The 19,963-nt window shown below is 43.3% G+C and overlaps 1 protein-coding gene across 2 annotated transcripts in view; it reads right to left on the bottom strand.

Annotated features, from left to right (window-relative positions):
• Positions 1–3,501: 3,501 nt before the first annotated feature.
• Positions 3,502–19,963, bottom strand: part of LOC118384163 (collagen alpha-1(XI) chain) — a 94,766-nt gene continuing 78,304 nt past the window's right edge. For both annotated transcript variants that reach the window (XM_052518825.1, XM_052518826.1), the window contains 17 exons: positions 19,717–19,770; positions 18,109–18,216; positions 14,837–14,944; positions 14,611–14,664; positions 14,440–14,493; positions 14,125–14,178; positions 13,804–13,857; positions 13,554–13,661; positions 13,231–13,284; positions 12,838–13,053; positions 12,690–12,725; positions 12,185–12,238; positions 11,640–11,958; positions 9,712–9,824; positions 9,196–9,264; positions 6,326–6,559; positions 3,502–5,718 (listed from right to left, as the gene is read on the bottom strand). In XM_052518825.1, the coding sequence (XP_052374785.1) occupies positions 5,572–5,718; positions 6,326–6,559; positions 9,196–9,264; positions 9,712–9,824; positions 11,640–11,958; positions 12,185–12,238; positions 12,690–12,725; positions 12,838–13,053; positions 13,231–13,284; positions 13,554–13,661; positions 13,804–13,857; positions 14,125–14,178; positions 14,440–14,493; positions 14,611–14,664; positions 14,837–14,944; positions 18,109–18,216; positions 19,717–19,770 (1,836 nt within the window). In that variant the 3' untranslated portion in view covers positions 3,502–5,571. The remainder of the gene's footprint in view (positions 5,719–6,325; positions 6,560–9,195; positions 9,265–9,711; positions 9,825–11,639; positions 11,959–12,184; positions 12,239–12,689; positions 12,726–12,837; positions 13,054–13,230; positions 13,285–13,553; positions 13,662–13,803; positions 13,858–14,124; positions 14,179–14,439; positions 14,494–14,610; positions 14,665–14,836; positions 14,945–18,108; positions 18,217–19,716; positions 19,771–19,963) is intronic.

Below are 19,963 nucleotides of genomic sequence, written 5' to 3' on the forward strand. Positions count from 1 at the left end.
GGCAGCATAGGCTGAGATTAACTTGGTGATCTTGGCCGCAGATCAGCAGTTCCAGACGCTGCTGGAGACCAGGAATTCCACATGGGTTGTGCGCTCAGGGTACAAAAAATTAGAAGGGTTTCACTATATTAGAAGGGTTGCAGCCAAGGGGTGGTGAGTGTCTGTAAAGCATATAAAAAATGTAAAATAAAAAGCCTACAGGGAGAGGAGTGAATAGATATACAAACAAACACATAGTTGCCAAATGAGATCATATGGAAACAACTAGGTGAGATATTCAAGTCAGAGATTGTTGTGGAGCCTTCCACTCGTTTCTTCCTTGAATAACTCCACAAAACAACTCGTCAGAACCATCTTAGTTTTGATGACGAGACCACCGCTGACACGACCGCTGTTTTCAGCTGCCACTGAGAAAACAGGGGAGACTGAAGTACTAACACTAATTGCTAATTGCCTAGGAGAGGAGAAACCACTCCCCCTCCAATACAGCCACTGATTACAAAAACAACAACAATCACAAATTGCCCTGCCCCTTAATCCTGATCGATGTGTCAACAATCAGCTGCAAGTTATGAGCAGTCAGCAGTTCACACACCAAGTAGGGCACTGGGAAGACAGGCAGCCCTTAAAGTACATGGCCCTAGCCAGCAAAAAGACAGTACTAGACACCAGATAAAGACAACTCCTGGAGATGTCATTAGTCCTCTATATATTGACATACAGCTTGCATATAAATATACAGGAAGAGTCATACATAGGTAAATATGTATCGCAAAACGTAGTGCTTTCACAAGAAACCAATCAATCCATATATTCACACAACGCTGATGCGGCTAAATAATGTTTCCAGTTATGGATTGTGACACAACAGAAAGATGTAGTGGCATCGGTAGAGCTGTTACAGCCAGGAGTCTACGGGAGATGTAGATATCCCTGTGTTCACTCTCTCATGAATCTAAATGCCTGTTTAATATGTTCATCTCTCACACTGACTTGGTGACATGTTCAGCCCAGTTACAATCAACGTCACTGAGACGCATAGGAGAGGAAACCTGGGGGCTGGGAAAGAGAGGAGAGAGAGAGAGGAAAGAGCGGGAGAAAGAAAGATGGTTAAAGGGAGTGAGGGAGAAAGAGAAGTCGAGCTCCAGCTACAGAGTTCTGAGACTAGTGAGAGATGGAGGGAAAGAGAGATGGAGAGAGAATGAAAGAGATGAATGAAAGAATATGTTGTTACTGTAGCACTGAAACTAATTCTCTGTGTGCTATAGGGACTGGAGAATTAGTCTACTCCAGAACCTAAATACAAGAGGAGAAACATGGCTCATCAACCCTGCACTAAACTCTCTTCCACAGGCCCAGAGATGGGCTGATTTAAAATGTTGAACAAATCCAGATTAATACCCTAAAGATCACAGCACATCAGATCTATACGTAGATATAGGTCAGTATCGCACGTACAGATCGCAGGACAGCAAAGCGAGCCCAGAGATCAGAGGGTATCAGACCAAAATAGTCCTACATAGATACAGGGGATAAAGAGATAGAGTACAGGAGATACTATCTTACTATCTTCTCTGCTTAACAAAGCAACATGGACAATGGGTTGGGGAGAATAGAGGACCTCAGAGATACAAAGACCCAACTGCAGCACCAGATTCAACAACATAGTGATTAATTATACTCAGATTCAACAGCATAGTGATTCATTCTACCCAGATCCTACAGAATAGTGATTCATTCTACCCATATCATACAGCATAGTGATTCATTGTACCCAGATTCAACAGCATAGTGATTCATTCTACCCAGATCCTACAGCATTGTGATTCATTCTACCCAGATTCTACAGCATTGTGATTAATTATACCCAGATCCTACAGCATAGTGATTCATTCTTCCCAGATTCAACAGCATAGTGATTCATTCTACCCAGATCCTACAGCATAGTGATTCATTCTACCCAGATTCAACAGCATAGTGATTCATTCTACCCAGATCCTACAGCATAGTGATTCATTCTACCCAGATTCAACAGCATAGTGATTCATTCTACCCAGATCCTACAGCATAGTGATTCATTCTACCCAGATTCAACAGCATAGTGATTCATTCTACCCAGATCCTACAGCATAGTGATTCATTCTACCCAGATTCAACAGCATAGTGATTCATTCTACCCAGATCCTACAGCATTGTGATTCATTCTACCCAGATGCTACAGCATTGTGATTAATTATACCCAGATCCTACAGCATAGTGATTCATTCTTCCCAGATTCAACAACATAGTGATTTATTCTACCCAGATCCTACAGCATAGTGATTCATTCTACCCAGATTCAACAGCATAGTGATTCATTCTTCCCAGATCCTACAGCATTGTGATTCATTCTACCCAGATTCAACAGCATAGTGATTCATTCTACACAGATTCAACAGCATAGTGATTCATTGTACCCAGATCCTACAGCATAGTGATTCATTCTACCCAGATTCAACAGCATAGTGATTCATTGTACCCAGATCCTACAGCATTGTGATTAATTATACCCAGATCCTACAGCATAGTGATTCATTCTACCCAGATTCAACAGCATAGTGATTCATTATACCCAGATCCTACAGCATAGTGATTCATTCTAGAGAGAGAGAGAGAGAGAGAGAGAGAGAGAGAGAGAGAGAGAGAGAGAGAGAGAGAGAGAGAGAGAGAGCATTGGCATGATGGGCATGATGTACTTTGCTTGATCATAATTCTGAGGAAGCAGCTTGGCCTGACCTTTCCCAGCCAGGAACTTACACTGTGGTTAAAATTCAATTGAGTTGAAGAGAGCATAAAGGAGAGAAATGTACTGTAACCTTTATTCTGCATTGACGTTAACCTTGAGGACTAGTCCCCATAGGGGACTGGTGGACTTGCTCTTTGGTTATGTGATAGAACGTGTGTGTGTGTGTGTGTGTGTGTGTGTGTGTGTGAGAGAAGAGAGAGAGAGAGAGAGAGAGAGAGAGAGAGAGAGAGAGAGAGAGAGAGAGAGAGAGAGAGAGAGAGAGAGAGAGAGAGAGAGAGAGAACGAGAGACAGCATGTATTATGTCTGTGTCTGTTCTGTGTATCCTCCTTTCTGCCCCCTCTCTCCCTCTCTCTCTCTCTCTCTCACACACACACACACACACTGGACAGTTCTGGGCAAATCTCAATAGCTGTGGTCCTTATCCAGAACTGTTTCATTAACGCTCTCCTCCTTCCCTCCCTCCCTGGCTAGCGTCTCTCCTCTGTTTCCCTCTGGAGGAATGAAACACCAGCTAATTGAAATAAATGAACTGGGAATCCAATCAGAGTTGATTACATCTGCTGTGGTGGGATGTTGATTGCGGGCTCATTGAGTGAATGTTGCAGAACTAGGCGGTAATGAAGAGACTTGTTTGTCTATTACACTGAGTGGTGAGAGGCCGATACAAACAACTCTCTCTCTCTCTCTCTCTCTCCCTCTCCCAGATACAGCCCAGTCTTTTTAAAATAGTTTTTTTTTATTCGCTTATCACTTTTCACAAACACATTTTCATTCAGGCAACAGATTATTAATCATACTCAAGTCCTTTGAATAACTGTACAGTATATAAAACGAGTAGGACAGATACTATACACAGGGTGTGGCAGGACGGGGCGGGGGATTTTATTGTACTGAATTGTTTAAATACTAAAAGACAGTGTGAGGAGGAGTACGCTGATAAACTGCCTGTACTTTTTATGGATACAGGCTGGGAGACCAGCCTGCAGGTTGTTGGAGAGATGTAAGGCACTACGTTGTAACAACAGCTGTCTTGGGAGTTTTAACGCTTAAAGCGAAAACGTGGAACATACCCCTAACCTACCTCTGGTACTGTAACCTGCCTACCATACAGCAGGTTAGAGTGTGTGTACTGTAGTGTCCAGTCCTACAGTACGATATGATACTCCCTGGCTCAGAGAGCATTCCTTACCCATCATGCACGGCTTTTGCAGCACCAATAACTTGCACCCTTTCTCTCTCCTCCTGCCTCAAGACACACAACAACACAAACGTAGTTGACACAAAACAAAAACATTTTCTTTAGCACCACACAGCATAACAAAATACATCATAAAAATGAATTCGCATAGAAAACAAATAAACAAATACATGACTGAGGTGGAGAACAGGACAGTGGATAATAATGGTACTTTTTAAAAGATGCTTGAAAACAACAACATGTGAAATGCTCCTTGATGTAACAGACAAACGGAGGACTGGAGAAAACACTGTTAATATCCTCTTTAAGAACAACATGCTCTGAAACTCATTCTCGGGCTGAAACAGCTCCAGCTCAACCATTAAGGCCTGGAATACAAAACGTTTGTTTTCCGTAACAAAATGGACGCCAAACTGACACAAATAGAAAATGAAAACATGGAAGGCCGGAAAGTCATATTATCAACAGGCGTGCAGAGTAAACCAGTCCAATAAGGAAAGCAACCTTCTCCATTCAAGTAACCATTGGGCTCAATAGACTACTAGTAACATGGTATTGTGTGCACTTCTCAAGGTCATTCAGTGAGTCATCTGCAGTTGAAGGGTAAGCACTGAGCAAATATATCATTTCCATTATACAGTATATTCAACCTTCTAACTAACACAGGGAATGTTGACAGATGAAATAGACTAGTAGGGAATTGACATGCTACCGATGTAGGATCTTTAATTTGAAATGTAATTCTTGTAGTGTATTTGTCATTTTTACTTTGAAATTTCAGACTTGATTTTCCCTTATGAAAAATGTAGCAACTCCAACAAAAATGTCCATTCATTATAATCCACATAATAATTCACATTTCCTGTTGCTGCAGGATTATTTTCCTGCTGTAGCAAACTGGCTCAAATTAAGATCCTACAACCGTCGATACTGCGGTACACCACCAGTTAACAAGTAATGATGTCCTTATACTGCAATATGATATTATCCTACTGCAATACAGGCATGCTAATGAGTATGCCAGATAGTGTCTCCTGCCAATTCCACTCCACTTTCATCATAATCCCTCAGGTAGCAACTCGTCTCATCTGCATCCCTGGCCTGACAAAGACAGTGCCACTCAACTGACCCATACCACAGATGACAGGCTAACCCCGTGCCTCAACATGGGAGGGATCTGCCTGTCTTTTTAAATTGGTTGTTGTCAAGTGGAACAAGAGACTACTTCTAGCGGATCTAATTACAGCACACTCAAAAGGTGAGCGATGAAAAGAATGACGATAAAGAAAAACACTACACATTAAATATATCTAATTGGATGAATTCCCTTTGATACATGTGCTTTGTTCCTCCTTGCCTTTGCTCATCTACTCGCCATTGGTTGTTATTGTCGCAGAAACAAGGAAACCTCATGTCCCATTGGTTGTTGAGAGTCATATAACATATGCCAGAAACCCACCACATATACGGACATGTAATAATAAATATTGTGTGTGGAAACAACAGTGTGAAGTCCAGTTTCTTTCATTGGTAAGTTGTTGTGCAGGTCAGTTCCGGTCATTCCTTGGTTGGTTGAGACAACGTTAGTTAACCGTTGTAACATACTGGTCCCACGTGGAAGCCAAACTTTTGGTTGCTGCTTCCAAAGTCTGAGGGGGCCACGTCTATGACTGGCAGCAGCTCTGCTCTGGGGGAGTCGATCTCCAGGACTGTCCGCTCCTGTCCCTTACGGAACTACACCAGAGACAAAGACAAAGACAGCAGAGTTGAGGATACACTGTGCCTGCTAACTTGCTAGATTTCATTCCAACTCCAATCCTATCTATGCCATACTCAGATATAATATGATGAACTGATCGTGACCAGCTGCATGGCCTTATCGAATCAAACAGCAGCTGACAAAACATTGGTCAAAACGTTAGCATTGGTCAAAACATTAGCATTGGTCAAAACATTAGCATTGGTCAAAAAATTAGCATTGGTCAAAACATTAGCATTGGTCAAAACATTAGCATTTGTCATAACATTGGCATTGGTCAAAAAATTAGCATTGGTCAAAACATTAGCATTGGTCAAAAAATTAGCATTGGTCAAAAAATTAGCATTGGTCAAAAAATTAGCATTGGTCAAAACATTAGCATTGGTCAAAACATTAGTATTGGTCAAAACATTAGCATTGGTCAAAACATTAGCATTGGTCAAAAAATTAGCATTGGTCAAAACATTAGCATTGGTCAAAACATTAGCATTTGTCATAACATTGGCATTGGTCAAAACATTAGCACCAATTACATTAATTCAGTCATTCATTCATTTTCCTTCGTCTCTGCATGGCACCTACCTGGCAGCCGTCGTGTGTTGCCTGGATGAATGGGTTCTTGGCCTGGCTCATCTCCTCGTCGTTGCTGCCCCGGAAGCGTATGGCGTGTTGGTGGCTGCGGGTGGTGCTGTCGAACCAGCCGGCAGAGTTCTGGCAGGAGTAGGTGAAGGTCTGTCTGGCCGTGGCACTCAGCAGTTTCAGGAAGGTCAGTTGGACCACGTGGACCGGGTTCCCATCAGAGTCACTGTACAGTAACTGGACCAGAGACACACAGCATATCAGTCATTGTACTGGAACTGGACCAGAGACACACAGCATATCAGAGTCATTGTACTGGAACTGGACCAGAGACACACAGCATATCAGAGTCATTGTACTGGAACTGGACCAGAGACACACAGCATATCAGAGTCATTGTACTGGAACTGGACCAGAGAAACACAGCATATCAGAGTCATTGTACTGGAACTGGACCAGAGACACACAACATATCAGAGTCATTGTACTGGAACTGGACCAGAGACACACAACATATCAGAGTCATTGTACTGGAACTGGACCAGAGAAACACAACATATCAGAGTCATTGTACTGGAACTGGACCAGAGACACACAACATATCAGAGTCACTGTACTGGAACTGGACCAGAGACACACAACATATCAAAGTCATTGTACTGGAACTGGACCAGAGACACACAACTTATCAGAGTCACTGTACTGGAACTGGACCAGAGACACACAGTATATCAGAGGTATTGTACTGGAACTGGACCAGAGACACACAGCATGTCAGAGGTATTGTACTGGAAGTATCACTAGCCACTTTAAACAATGCCACTTAATATAATGTTTACATTACTCATCTCATATGTATATACTGTACTCTATACCACCTACTGCATATTGCCATCTTATGTAATACATGTATCACTAGCCACTTTAAACAATGCCACTTGTATATGTTTACATACCCTACATTACTCATCTCATATGTATATACTGTACTCGATACCATCTACTGCATCTTGCCATCTTATGTAATACATGTATCACTAGCCACTTTAAACAATGCCACTTGTATATATTTACATACCCTACATTACTCATCTCATATGTATATACTGTACTCAATACCATCTACTGCATCTTGCCTATGCCGTTCTGTACCATCACTCATTCATATATCTTTATGTACATAGTATTCATCCCTTTACACTTGTGTGTATAATGTAGCTGTTGTGAAATTGTTAGGTTAGATTACCCAGAGACACACAGCATATCAGAGTCATTGTACTGGAACTGGACCAGAGACACACAACATATCAGAGTCACTGTACTGGAACTGGACCAGAGACACACAGCATATCAGAGTCATTGTACTGGAACTGGACCAGAGACACACAGTATATCAGAGTCATTGTACTGGAACTGGACCAGAGACACACAGCATATCAGAGTCACTGAATGAGAACTAGACCAGATATGAACCACATATTAATATGGACCACTTGAAGCAACCGGGCTCCCATCAGAGTCACTGCATGAGAACTGGACCAGAGGAAAGAAACAACTCTCAATGACCATTTCAGTCACATATCGAATGTCCAAACCAAATAGCAGTACCAATGCATTTGTAGTAGAGCATCTGGTAAAGCACTATATACATCCAATCTATAATGGCTAGGCCCAGGAGTTTTTCATGACCAAATAACCTGGGCAGGAAAACCAAGCTGACAGAGTTAATGCTGGCACAAAACCAAGCTGACAGAGTTAATGCTGGCACAAAACCAAGCTGACAGAGTTAATGCTGGCACAAAACCAAGCTGACAGAGTTAATGCTGGCACAAAACCAAGCTGACAGAGTTAATGCTGGCACAAAACCAAGCTGACAGAGTTAATGCTGGCACAAAACCAAGCTGACAGAGTTAATGCTGGCACAAAACCAAGCTGACAGAGTTAATGCTGGCACAAAACCAAGCTGACAGAGTTAATGCTGGCACAAAACCAAACTGACAGAGTTAATGCTGGCACAAAACCAAGCTGACAGAGTTAATGCTGGCACAAAACCAAGCTGACAGAGTTAATGCTGGCACAAAACCAAGCTGACAAAGTTAATGCTGGCACAAAAACAAACTGACAGAGTTAATGCTGGCACAAAACCAAGCTGATAGAGTTCATGCTGGCACAAAACCAAACTGACAGAGTTAATGCTGGTGACAAAGCACTGTATCCACCCTGGTGAACAGAGGAACGCTAGGACCAATTGTGTTACCATGAACCTGCTCTCTCTCTTAGAAATCTCACAACCCGTGTTTCATTAATAATGTAACAGGAGAGGAGGGGACAAAGGTCACAGTAATTCACCTAGAGAGTCAGAATAAGAGAGTTGGAGAGAAATAGAGAGTTAGTGGGAGAGAAAGAAAGAGATAGAAAGAACGAGAGAGAGAGAGAGAGAGAGAGAGAGAGAGAGAGAGAGAGAGAGAGAGAGAGAGAGAAAAGGACACAATGGCGTGGGTGTGAAAGAGTCAGTGAAAGGGATTGGACTGGGAGAGAAGTGATTATCTTTCTGTGTTAAGAGATGTCTGGTCAGGTGCACATGAAAGACCAGTGCTCAAAGCTCTGAATGCTCTTCAATGAGAGCCCACTGCTGCCAGAGGCTCTGCATGACTCACTCACTACTGCAGGCAGAAGACACAGGTATCATACATGGGCACATACATCAACACTCTATTGGACAGTGGGTTCAATCACGCACATGCTCACACACATGCACATCTACTCAATTATACACATGATTATTATTCAAATGCACTCCCTTTAAATGAATATAATCTACCTGGTGTTTGGAAACATTAAAATGAACGGCTGCAGTTGAAATTGGTCAGTACCTGTTTGCCTTTCCTGTATTGGCTGAACCAGCTCCCTGGTTTCTCTTTGTTCCAGGCTGCTAGCTTCACCTGTTCACAGGAATACAGAAGGAAACAAGGAGCCTCTGTAACACAGGCTTCTGAGGATGTGCAGATTCTGTATCTTAATTTGATCACTCTGTTGTTGCGGAGAATGTTCCTGCACAGCGGGAAATATCAATTGTAGTGTATTAAAGGTTTTAAAAGGCTTCTAAGGTTTGTGATTTCCACTTTAAAATTGATTTGCCATTATGGAAAATGTAACAGACAATATATCATTGATATATGAATTATAATCCACATAATGAAATATGAATTATAATCCACATAATAATTCACATATCCTATTGATGCTGGATTATTTTCCTGCTGTGAAAAACAGGGTCAAATCAAGATAGGGCATATATGAATATGTGAATATGTGAATATGTACTGTACACTGCTACAATGTTCTAGTTAAGTTGATGAGAGCAGACATCAAGGTAGTTTGAGACTCACAGTTTCAATCCTCTTGTCAGGGTAGAGGCAGGTCTCTCCCTCAGCGGTGAAGTTACAGAAGACCTTGATGGAGTCCCTGTGACATCCCTGGTTGGGGTCGATCCAGTAGTCACCTGGGACAGGTACGGAGACAGAGACAGCGGTGTCATTTCATATGGGACAGCAGATCAGGCAAGAGAAAGGGGAAGACATGAAATCGTAGAGTATGTATGATGTAATAGGTAATTATACTGGCTATTGGAGGATTTGGTGGCTCATTTGCTCAATCAAACACAGTGCCTATAGAAAGTCTACATCCTCCTTTGGATTTCTTCACATTCATTTGTGTTAAAAAGTGGGATTCAAATGGATTTTGAAATACTCTGTAATGTCAAAGTGAAATAATAATTATTTATATATATTTTTAAGAATAATGAAAAAGAAAACACTAATATAACTTGATTAGATAAATATTCACCCCTCAGAATCAATACATGTTATAAACACATTTGGCAGCGATTACAGCTCTTAGTCTTATTGGGTAAGTCTCAGAAAAGCTTTACACACCTGGATTGTGCAATATTTGCCCATTATTCTTTTCAAACTGCTTCAAGCTCTGTCAACTCTGTTGGGGATCATGGCTAGAAAGCCATTTTCAAGTGTTGCCATAGATTTTCAAGCAGACTTAACTCAAAACTGTAACTTGACCACTGTCTTCTTAGTAAGCAACTCCAGTGTAGATTTGGCCTTGTGTTGTAGGTTATTGTTCTGCTGAATGGTGAGTTACTCTCCCAGTGTCTGGTGGAAAGCAGCCTGAAGCAGGTTTTCCTCTAGGCATTTCCCTGTGCTTCATCCTGTTTCTTTTCATCCTGAAAAACTCCCAAGTCTTTGCCAGGTTTTCTCTAGGCATGTCCCTGTGCTTCATCCTGTTTCTTTTCATCCTGAAAAACTCCCAAGTCTTTGCCAATGTCAAGCATACCCATACCATGATGCAGCCACCACCATGCTTGAAAATACGGAGGCAGTGACTCAGTAATGTGTTGTGTTGGATTTTCCCCAAACATAAGGCTTTGCATTTAGGCCAAAAAAAAGTGTATTCCTTTGCTGTGTTTTTTGCAGTATTACTTTAGTGCTTTGTTGCATACGTATGTATGTTTTGGAATATTTGTATTCTTCTTTTCACTCTGTCATTTAGGTCAGTATTGTGAAGTTACTACAATGTTGTTGATCCATCTTCAGTCCATCTTCACAGCCATTGAACTCTGTAACTCTTTTAAAATCTCCAATGGCCTAATGGTGACATCCCTAAGCAGTTTCCTTCCTGTCTTGCAGCTCAGTTCAGAAGACAGAATGTATTTTTTCATGTGTCTGAGTGGTTTAATACATAATCCACAGCATAATTATTAACTTGATCATGCTTAAAGAGATATTCAATGTCTGATTTGTTATTGTTACCCATCTACCAATCACTGCCCTTCTTTATGAGGCGTTCAAAAAGCTCCCTGGTCTTTGTAGTTAAATCTGTGGCTGAAATTCAATACCTGACTGAGGGACCTTACAGATGTTGTTTGTATGGGGGACAGAGGAAGGGTTAGACATTATTTCACACAGAGTGAGTCCATATAACTAATTATGTGATTTGTTAAGTCAAATATGACTTCTGAGCTCATTTAGGCTTGCCTGAACAAAGGAGCTGAATACTTACGCGACTATATTTTAGTTATAAAAAAATGATCAATTATCAACAAAAAATAGTATATTTAGTATTTTGTGTAGATCAATGACAAAAAATACAATTAAATCTATTTCAATCCCACTTTGTGGAACAAAATGTGGAACAAATTCAGATTTTCTATAGGCACTGTACATGTTCACGTCAATAATAGTGCCAATGCAAGGTGATGAAGGAAGATCTGTGTGATACGAGGGTGATGAGGAGATGTGCTGACCGTCTCTGTAGCCATGCTGGATCATCATGAGCTCCTTGCAGGTGCGGGCGGGGCTCTCAAAGGTCCCCAGGGGCTTCCTCATCAGCTCTACCTCTGTCTTCATGGAGGTGAGGGAGGCAAACACCTCCTCCATGCCCTCTGCCTCCTCCAGCATGGGCTGGTCTGCCTGCAGGAACACCTTCTGCTCCAGATCCATCTTCATCTCTGCCTCCTCGTAGGGAGCTGCGCCTCCTTGCACCATCCTAGAGTGCCTCTTCCTCTTCCTCCGGCCCTCGTGGTCTCTGATAGGCAGCGGCTGGACCATGGTGGCAGGCGGACCCTGGAGGGAAGGAACACAAGTGGAAGACAGATGACAAGAAATAACAGTGACTGGGAGAGGCAGAACAAAAGAGCCAAAGATGGGGGGAAGGAGAGGCGTGGAGGTGTGTGTGGTTGAACAACAACATGCGATGGGACGGAACAGAGGGGACGGAGAGAAACAGAAAGAGACAGGTGGGGTGGATGAGAAGTGTGGAGGTGGGGAGGTGTGTGTGTGGAGGACTTACAGGGGGTCCGGGGGATCCGGCGGGGCCAGTGTCTCCTTGGGGTCCGATTGCGCCCTGAAGAAAAGAGTGGAACAAAATCCTGCATCAATCCTCTGGTCACCTGGAGCGATTCTCACACTGGTTTGCCAAATCCCTCTTTGATCCTGGCAGATATGGTTCAAGGGTTTATAGGATTATCCAGCTCTGTGCATCAGCAGTCTGTGGCCAAAGCCCCTGCTCTCTACATGACACACTGTGGTACTTTTCACAACATCACACCGCACCACTATATCCTATTAAAATACACTCTACCCACAGGAACAACACATCACTGTATGGGCTCACTTTTAAGGCCAAAATACATTTAAAAAGCACAATGTATAAAATTAAACTGTACGATGGTTCATTTGGCAAGGCGAGATAACGGCTTGTCTGGCAGCATATGCTCCTGGCAGCTGCTAGCTATAGGCTGGTGAGTACGGAGAGGAATGACAATGTGGAGCTACAGTCAGATGACTGGACTCACCAGTTCTCCTTTGGATCCTCTCTCACCAACTGCACCCTAACAGGGGAAGAGAGATCATTTTGAAATAGGAAAAGTCATATCAGAGTAAAACAAAGCCAACTATGAAGAGTTGAGTGGGGTGGGGGGACTGAGGAGGAGGGGGACTTACAGAAAGTCCCGGGGGTCCTGGGGGGCCGGTGGGGCCAGGGAGGCCACCCTTACCCCCGTCTCCTTTGGTTCCTTGTGTGCCCTGATTTCCGGGCAGGCCTCTGTCTCCCTTCTCTCCCAGCTCTCCTGGAGGTCCGATCAGACCGATCAGACCATCGTGACCTTTATCTCCCTTCCTGCCCAGGTCTCCTTTCAAACCTGGCAGTCCTGGGGGTCCCTGGGAACAACACAGGATCACATTTACACTACATGGTTACACATGGGTTAAAAAATAAAATGGACATATCACTGGAATTGACCCTATCAAGGCTACCTACCATATGTTATGTGGAAGAGAGGCAATAACAGTACAGTAGGTTGACATATGAACATGTAATATGCATGGGGATCTTACCATGGGTCCAGGGGGTCCTGTCTGGCCTGGGGGGCCGTTTAACCCTTGCTCACCCTGCAAATGAAAACACAAATAGGGGTTAATCAATTAGTGAAGGGCTCCAGCATTGACTGGGGTTACTGAAGGTCATACGACAACATGTCCCCAAGCCTTGTTGCTTGTTGTACTGAGATGCACCATGCATGTTGATTGTAAACCAATGACAGTTTATACTAAACTAATTAGGGCGACATGATGAGGGGAGCAGCAGACTCACAGGCTACAGTAGAGGGAGATGTCTGTTTAAAATTAGAGTAAGGAGAGGAGAGGAGAGGGGGACTCACCCCGGGGCCTGGGATCCCTCGGAGGCCCTCTGGGCCAGGCTTCCCTGAATGTCCCTGGGGCCCCACTGGCCCTTTCTTCCCCACCAGACCCTCAACCCCATTGGTCCCCTAAAGGAATGGGAGAGAGGAACAGAGTGACAGGGTGGTGAGGAAAACAAAACGGAGTAAAACTGACATGTACAATGCAGTAGCCTTTTCTTTTGTTTTCTTCATATTTCATTAATGAGTTGAATCTTCCAAACATGCTTACCTTTGCTCCCTTCATTCCTTGTTTCCCTTCTTTTCCAGCAGCTCCCAAGTGGCCCTGGAGAGAGAGTGAGAGAGAGAGAGAGTGAGAGAGAGAGAGAGAGAGAGAGAGAGAGGTGGGGGAACATGAGGACAGAGTTTCAGCTGCTGGGGACAATACCCGAGTGAGTGCTTAAAAGCCTTACACTGCTTTTGTTCCCCTAAAACAGATAGAGGCCAATCAAATCCCTGAAGATATGAGTCTGTAGAAATATACAACAATAAAGGCTTGCACGCAAGCCCCACAAACATACTCTCTCTCTCTCTCACACACATCAACACTCACCCTTCTCCCGGGGGGCCCTGAAGGGCCCGGTTCTCCAGAGGCTCCTGGGGGTCCCTGAGGACAGCAGAAAAAAGGGTCAGAGTTGAAACACAACCACACACAGTCTAAAAGACACAGGGAATAAACCACAGCATATCCATGAATAAGTCAAGCCTCTCTGTATGTGACAAAGCAAAAAGGTGATACTATATCTTTGGTATGCATACACTTTATGTATGTGATACTGTTGAATGAGCGCAGAGAACATACACAGTTACACATGTGTATGCTGTTCGTATGAATTCCTGTGTGATGTAAATGCTGTACTGTACTTACGGCTTTCCCAGGATCACCGTTGTCTCCCTTTGCTCCCGGTCCACCGTCAACTCCCTGTTCCAAACAGAAACACACATTTAGAGGAGGAACAGAAGAATCAGTCATCTACTGCTGTCAACATTTTAAATGTACAAGTTTTGTATTACTTGGTTCTACAGGTACTGTACTCACATTGATCCCTGCTTCTCCAGGGGGTCCAGAATCTCCTGGGAATCCAATGGGCCCCTACAGAGGACCGGGAGTGGTCATTTACCAATGAATGTTAGTTTCAGCAGCATCGCTTGAGATTAATCTAATGCATTGGTCTGCCACCAACTCAAGAACCAATTGGTAGAGGATGAGTGGCCTAAAAGACTAGTGACTAGCAGATAAGTGGCCTAAATAGAGATCTACTCACAGGGTTTCCTTTAGGTCCGTCCTCCCCTGGCGTGCCTCTGACTCCTGCAGGTCCTGCTGCTCCGGAGGGGCCAGAGTCACCCTTCTCCCCCAGCTCCCCTTTACCACCCTGGGGACACCATACAATCATACAGTTCGTGGTTGAGACAGAGAGAGAGAGAGACAGGGAGAGAGACAGAAAGAGACAGAGAGAGACAGAGAGAGAGAGAGAGAGAGAGAGAGAGAGAGAGAGAGAGAGAGAGAGAGAGAGAGAGAGAGAGAGAGAGAGAGAGAGAGAGAGAGAGAGAGATATCCTATATCCTATATCCCCCCACTAGAATCCCATTACTTTGATGAAGACAGCTTCTCCATCCTGGAGGGGGAAATCAATCATTTCCAGGCCCAGGGACATGTACTAGTCTGTGGCGACCTAAATGCCAGAACCGGATAAGAACCTGACACCCTCAGCACACAGGGGGACAAACACCTGCCTTCAGGTGACAGCATTCCCTCCCACATATGCCCCCCAGGCACAACTATGACAACATAATCAACAAAAACGGGTCACAACTCCTGCAGCTCTGTCGCACGCTGGGTATGTACATAGTCAATGGAAGGCTTCAAGGAGACTCCTATGGTAGGTACACCTATAGCTCATCTCTTGGCAGTAGTACTGTAGACTACTTAATCACTGACCTCAACCTAGAGTCTCTCAGAGCGTTCACAGTCAGCCCCCTGACACCCCTATCAGACCACAGCAAAATCACAGTCTACTTGAACAGAGCAATACTCAATCAGGGACCTGAGTAATATTAAGAAATGCTATAGATGGAAGGAATGCAGTTTGGAAACCTACCAAAAAACAATTAGGCAACAACAAATTCAATCCCTTTAAGACAATTTCCTGGGTAAAACGTTCCACTGTAATAGTGAAGGTGTAAACTTGGCAGTTGAAAATCTTAACAGTATATTTGACCTCTCTGCTTCCCTATCAATACCAATTAGGATCTGGCTAAAAATACTTGAATCAGTCATAGAGCCCATTGCCCTTTATGATTGTGAGGTCTGGGGTCCGCTCACCAACCAAGACTTCACAAAATGGGACAAACACCAAATTGAGACTCTGCATGCAGAATTCTGCAAAAATATCCTCTGTGTACAACGTAGAACACCAAATAATGCACGCAGAGCAGAATTAGGCCGATACCCACTAATTATCAAAATCCAGAAAAGAGCCATTAAATTCTACAACCACCTAAAAGGAAGCGATTCCCAAACCTTCCATAACAAAGCCATCACCTACAGAGAGATGAACCTGGAGAAGAGTTCCCTAAGCAAGCTGGTCCTGGGGCTCTGTTCACAAATACAAACACATCCCACAGAGCCCCAGGACAGCAGCGCAATTAGACCCAATCAAATCATGAGAAAACAAAAAGATAATTACTTGACACATTGGAAAGAATTAACAAAAAAACAGAGCAAACTAGAATGCCATTTGGCCCTAAACAGAGAGTACACTGTGGCAGAATACCTGACCTAAACTTAAGGAAAGCTTTGACTATGTACAGACTCAGTGAGCATAGCCTTGCCATTGAGAAAGGCCGCCGTAGGCAGACATGGCTCTCAAGAGAAGACAGGCTATATGCTCACTGCTCACAAAATGAGGTAGAAACTGAGCTGCACTTCCTAACTTCCTGTCCAATGTATGACCATATTAGAGACACATATTTTCCCCAGATTACACAGATCCACAAAGAATTCGAAAACAAACCCAATTTTGATAAACTCCCATATCTACTGGGTGAAATACCACAGTGTGCCATCACAGCAGCAATATTTGTGACCTGTTGCCACAAGAAAAGGGCAACCAGTGAAGAACAAACACCATTGTATATACAACCCATATTTATGCTTATTTATTTTCCCTTGTGTACCCTTAAAACCATTTGTACATCGTTACAACACTGTATATATATGTAATATGACATTTGTAATGTCTTTATTGTTTTGAAACTTCTGTCTGTGTAATGTTTACTGATAATTTTGATTGTTTATTTCACTTTTGTATATTATCTACCTCACTTGCTTTGGCAATGTTAACCTCTTGAACCTCTTTCATTTTTGGATGAAAAACGTTCCCGTTTTAAACAAGATATTTTGTCACGAAAAGATGCTTGACTATGCATATAATTGACAGATTTGGAAAGAAAACACTCTGACGTTTCCACAACTGCAAAGATATTGTCTGTGAGTGCCACAGAACTAATGCTACAGGCGAAACCGAGACTAAATTTCATACAGGAAGTGAGCCAGATTTTTGAGGCGCTGTGTTCCAATGTCTCCTTATATGGCTGTGAATGCGCAAGGAATGAGCCTACACTTTCTGTCGTTTCCCCAAGGTGTTTGCAGCATTGTGACGTATTTGTAGGCATATCATTGGAAAATTGACCATAAGAGACTACATTTACCAGGTGTCCGCTCGGTGTCCTCCGTCGAAACTATTGCGTAATCTCCAGGTGCGTGCATTTTTCCATTTTGAACAGAGGAGAAACCAAACTGCCACGAGTGACTTATCATCGAATAGATATGTGAAAAACACCTTTAGGATTGATTCTAAACAACGTTTGCCATGTTTCTGTCGATATTATGGAGATAATTTGGAAAAAAGTTTGCGTTGTAATGACTGAATTTTCTGGGGTTTTTCTTAGCCAAACGTGATGAACAAAACGGAGCGATTTCTCCTACACAAATAATATTTTTGGAAAAACTGAACATTTGCTATCTAACTGAGAGTCTCCTCATTGAAAACATCCGAAGTTCTTCAAAGGTAAATGATTTTATTTGAATGCTTTTCTTGTTTTTGTGAAAATGTTGTCTGCTGAATGCTAGGCTTAATGCTATGCTAGCTATAAATACTCTTACACAAATGCTTGTGTAGGTATGGTTGAAAAGCATTTTTTGAAAATCTGAGATGACAGTGTTGTTAACGAAAGGCTAAGCTTGTGAGCCAATATATTTATTTCATTTCATTTGCGACTTTCATGAATAGTTAACGTTGCGTTATGGTAATGAGCTTGAGGCTATAATTACGCTCCCGGATACGGGATTGCTCGTCGCAACAGGTTTACCATGCCAATAAAGCCCATTGAATTGAATTGAATTGAATTGAGATCGAGAGAGAGAGAGAGAGAGAGAGAGAGAGAGAGAGAGAGAGAGAGAGAGAGAGAGAGAGAGAGAGAGAGAGAGAGAGAGAGAGAGAGAGAGAGAGAGAGAGAGAGAGAGAGAATGACTTACAGCGGCACCAGTGTCTCCAACTGGTCCCGGGTCCCCAGCCTCTCCATCCTCCCCCTTCTCTCCAACGATCCCAGGCTGGCCCACCCCACCAGGCTGGCCAGCATTGCCCTGTTACAACACAACACAACAGAACCACTTGAACCAACACACTGACAGGAGGACTGAAATAATAAATATTTCATCTACAGGTTTCTTGTGTTGAGGTTGTTTTGCGTGTCTGCTGTTCTCTGTCAGGGTGCTGAGACAGCAGCTTGGAGAAAATATTGACTGTTCTCTGTCAGGGAGCTGAGACAGCAGCTTGGAGAAAATATTGACTGTTCTCTGTCAGGGAGCTGAGACAGCAGCTTGGAGAAAATATTGACTGTTCTCTGTCAGGGAGCTGAGACAGCAGCTTGGAGAAAATATTGACTGTTCTCTGTCAGGGAGCTGAGACAGCAGCTTGGAGAAAATATTGACTGTTCTCTGTCAGGGAGCTGAGACAGCAGCTTGGAGAAAATATTGACTGTTCTCTGTCAGGGTGCTGAGACAGCAGCTTGGAGAGAATATTGACTGTTGTCTGTGTGTGTGAGTTTCCTCTGTTGATGCCATCTGAGTAACAGAGTGTGAAGTCAGTCTCTCTGTATCTCTCTGTCGGTGTGTGTCATTGTGGAAGTGTGTGCTGGCAGTCTCGACGGAAAAACAGTGAAGCCATCTCTCACTTTGGTAGAGTGCACAAATTGGAATGTGTGAGTGAGTGGAAGACTCTCCTGCCTGCAGTGCAAGCCAGCACTTGTATTTCCCACAGACTCAAAGCTTCTCTTTATCCATTTCTCTCTCACAACATCACCTGCATCAATCCATTTATGGATCGCTCCATCTCTACACCCTTCTATTTCCATGGCACCATATGAATCCGACCTGGGTTCAAATGGTATTCAACATCTTTCAAATGGTGCCTGATTGAGCTTGCATAGGAAACTAGAACCAATGGGATAGTCCCAAAAGTACAAACCATCTAGCACCCCAGGCAAATGCTCAAATAAAGTATGTGGCCTATCAAATGATAATTTGTACCCAGGTCTGATGTTCGGATCTGAATCCGTACCACTGAATCCATACAAGCATTTCACTACACCCACAATAACATCTGCTAAATACGTCTATGTGACCAATACAATTTGATTTGACTTGATTTTTGACTATGTGTGTGTGTGGCTTCTTCCCATCTCTCTCTCTCTCGTGAATAATTGATTGGTGTGAGATGTTGAGAGGTTGGCCATTACTAGAGGTAAATATAACTCCCTCTCAGGGATGATTGTCTAATGCTCCTTAATGATTTATAGAGCGGTAAATATAACTCCCTCTGAGGGATTACATTCTAATACCACTTAATAATTCACAGCTCCAAACCGGCAGAGGGTCTGGGAGAGGGAGAGGGGTAGAGGGTAGAGGAGTGTGTGTGCCGTGTGTGAAGTAACAACCCTATTGGTGGGTGTGTTCTGATAGTCGGTAGTGTAGATTTGAGTAGAAGTGAGAGCTGCGCACAATAGTATACCGTCTTGCAACATAAACCAATCCAATACTGAAGCAAACCCAGTGCATAGAAAGATGGTCAGACATATACTGTACCTCTCCACCGATGGACCCCTGGGGGCCTCTGGGGCCATGTTGTCCTGGAGGGCCCTGAGGAGAAAATAAATCATTAGCCATTGGCTTGAGACAGCACATACATGCACAAGTACACGCAGACGCACACGCAGACACACACACACACACACACACACACACACACACACACACACACACACACACACACACACACACACACACACACACACACACACACACACACACACACACACACACACACACACAC

Source organism: Oncorhynchus keta, chromosome 5 (genome assembly GCF_023373465.1).
Source record: "Oncorhynchus keta strain PuntledgeMale-10-30-2019 chromosome 5, Oket_V2, whole genome shotgun sequence".
In the NCBI taxonomy this organism is placed as follows: Eukaryota; Metazoa; Chordata; class Actinopteri; order Salmoniformes; family Salmonidae; genus Oncorhynchus; species Oncorhynchus keta.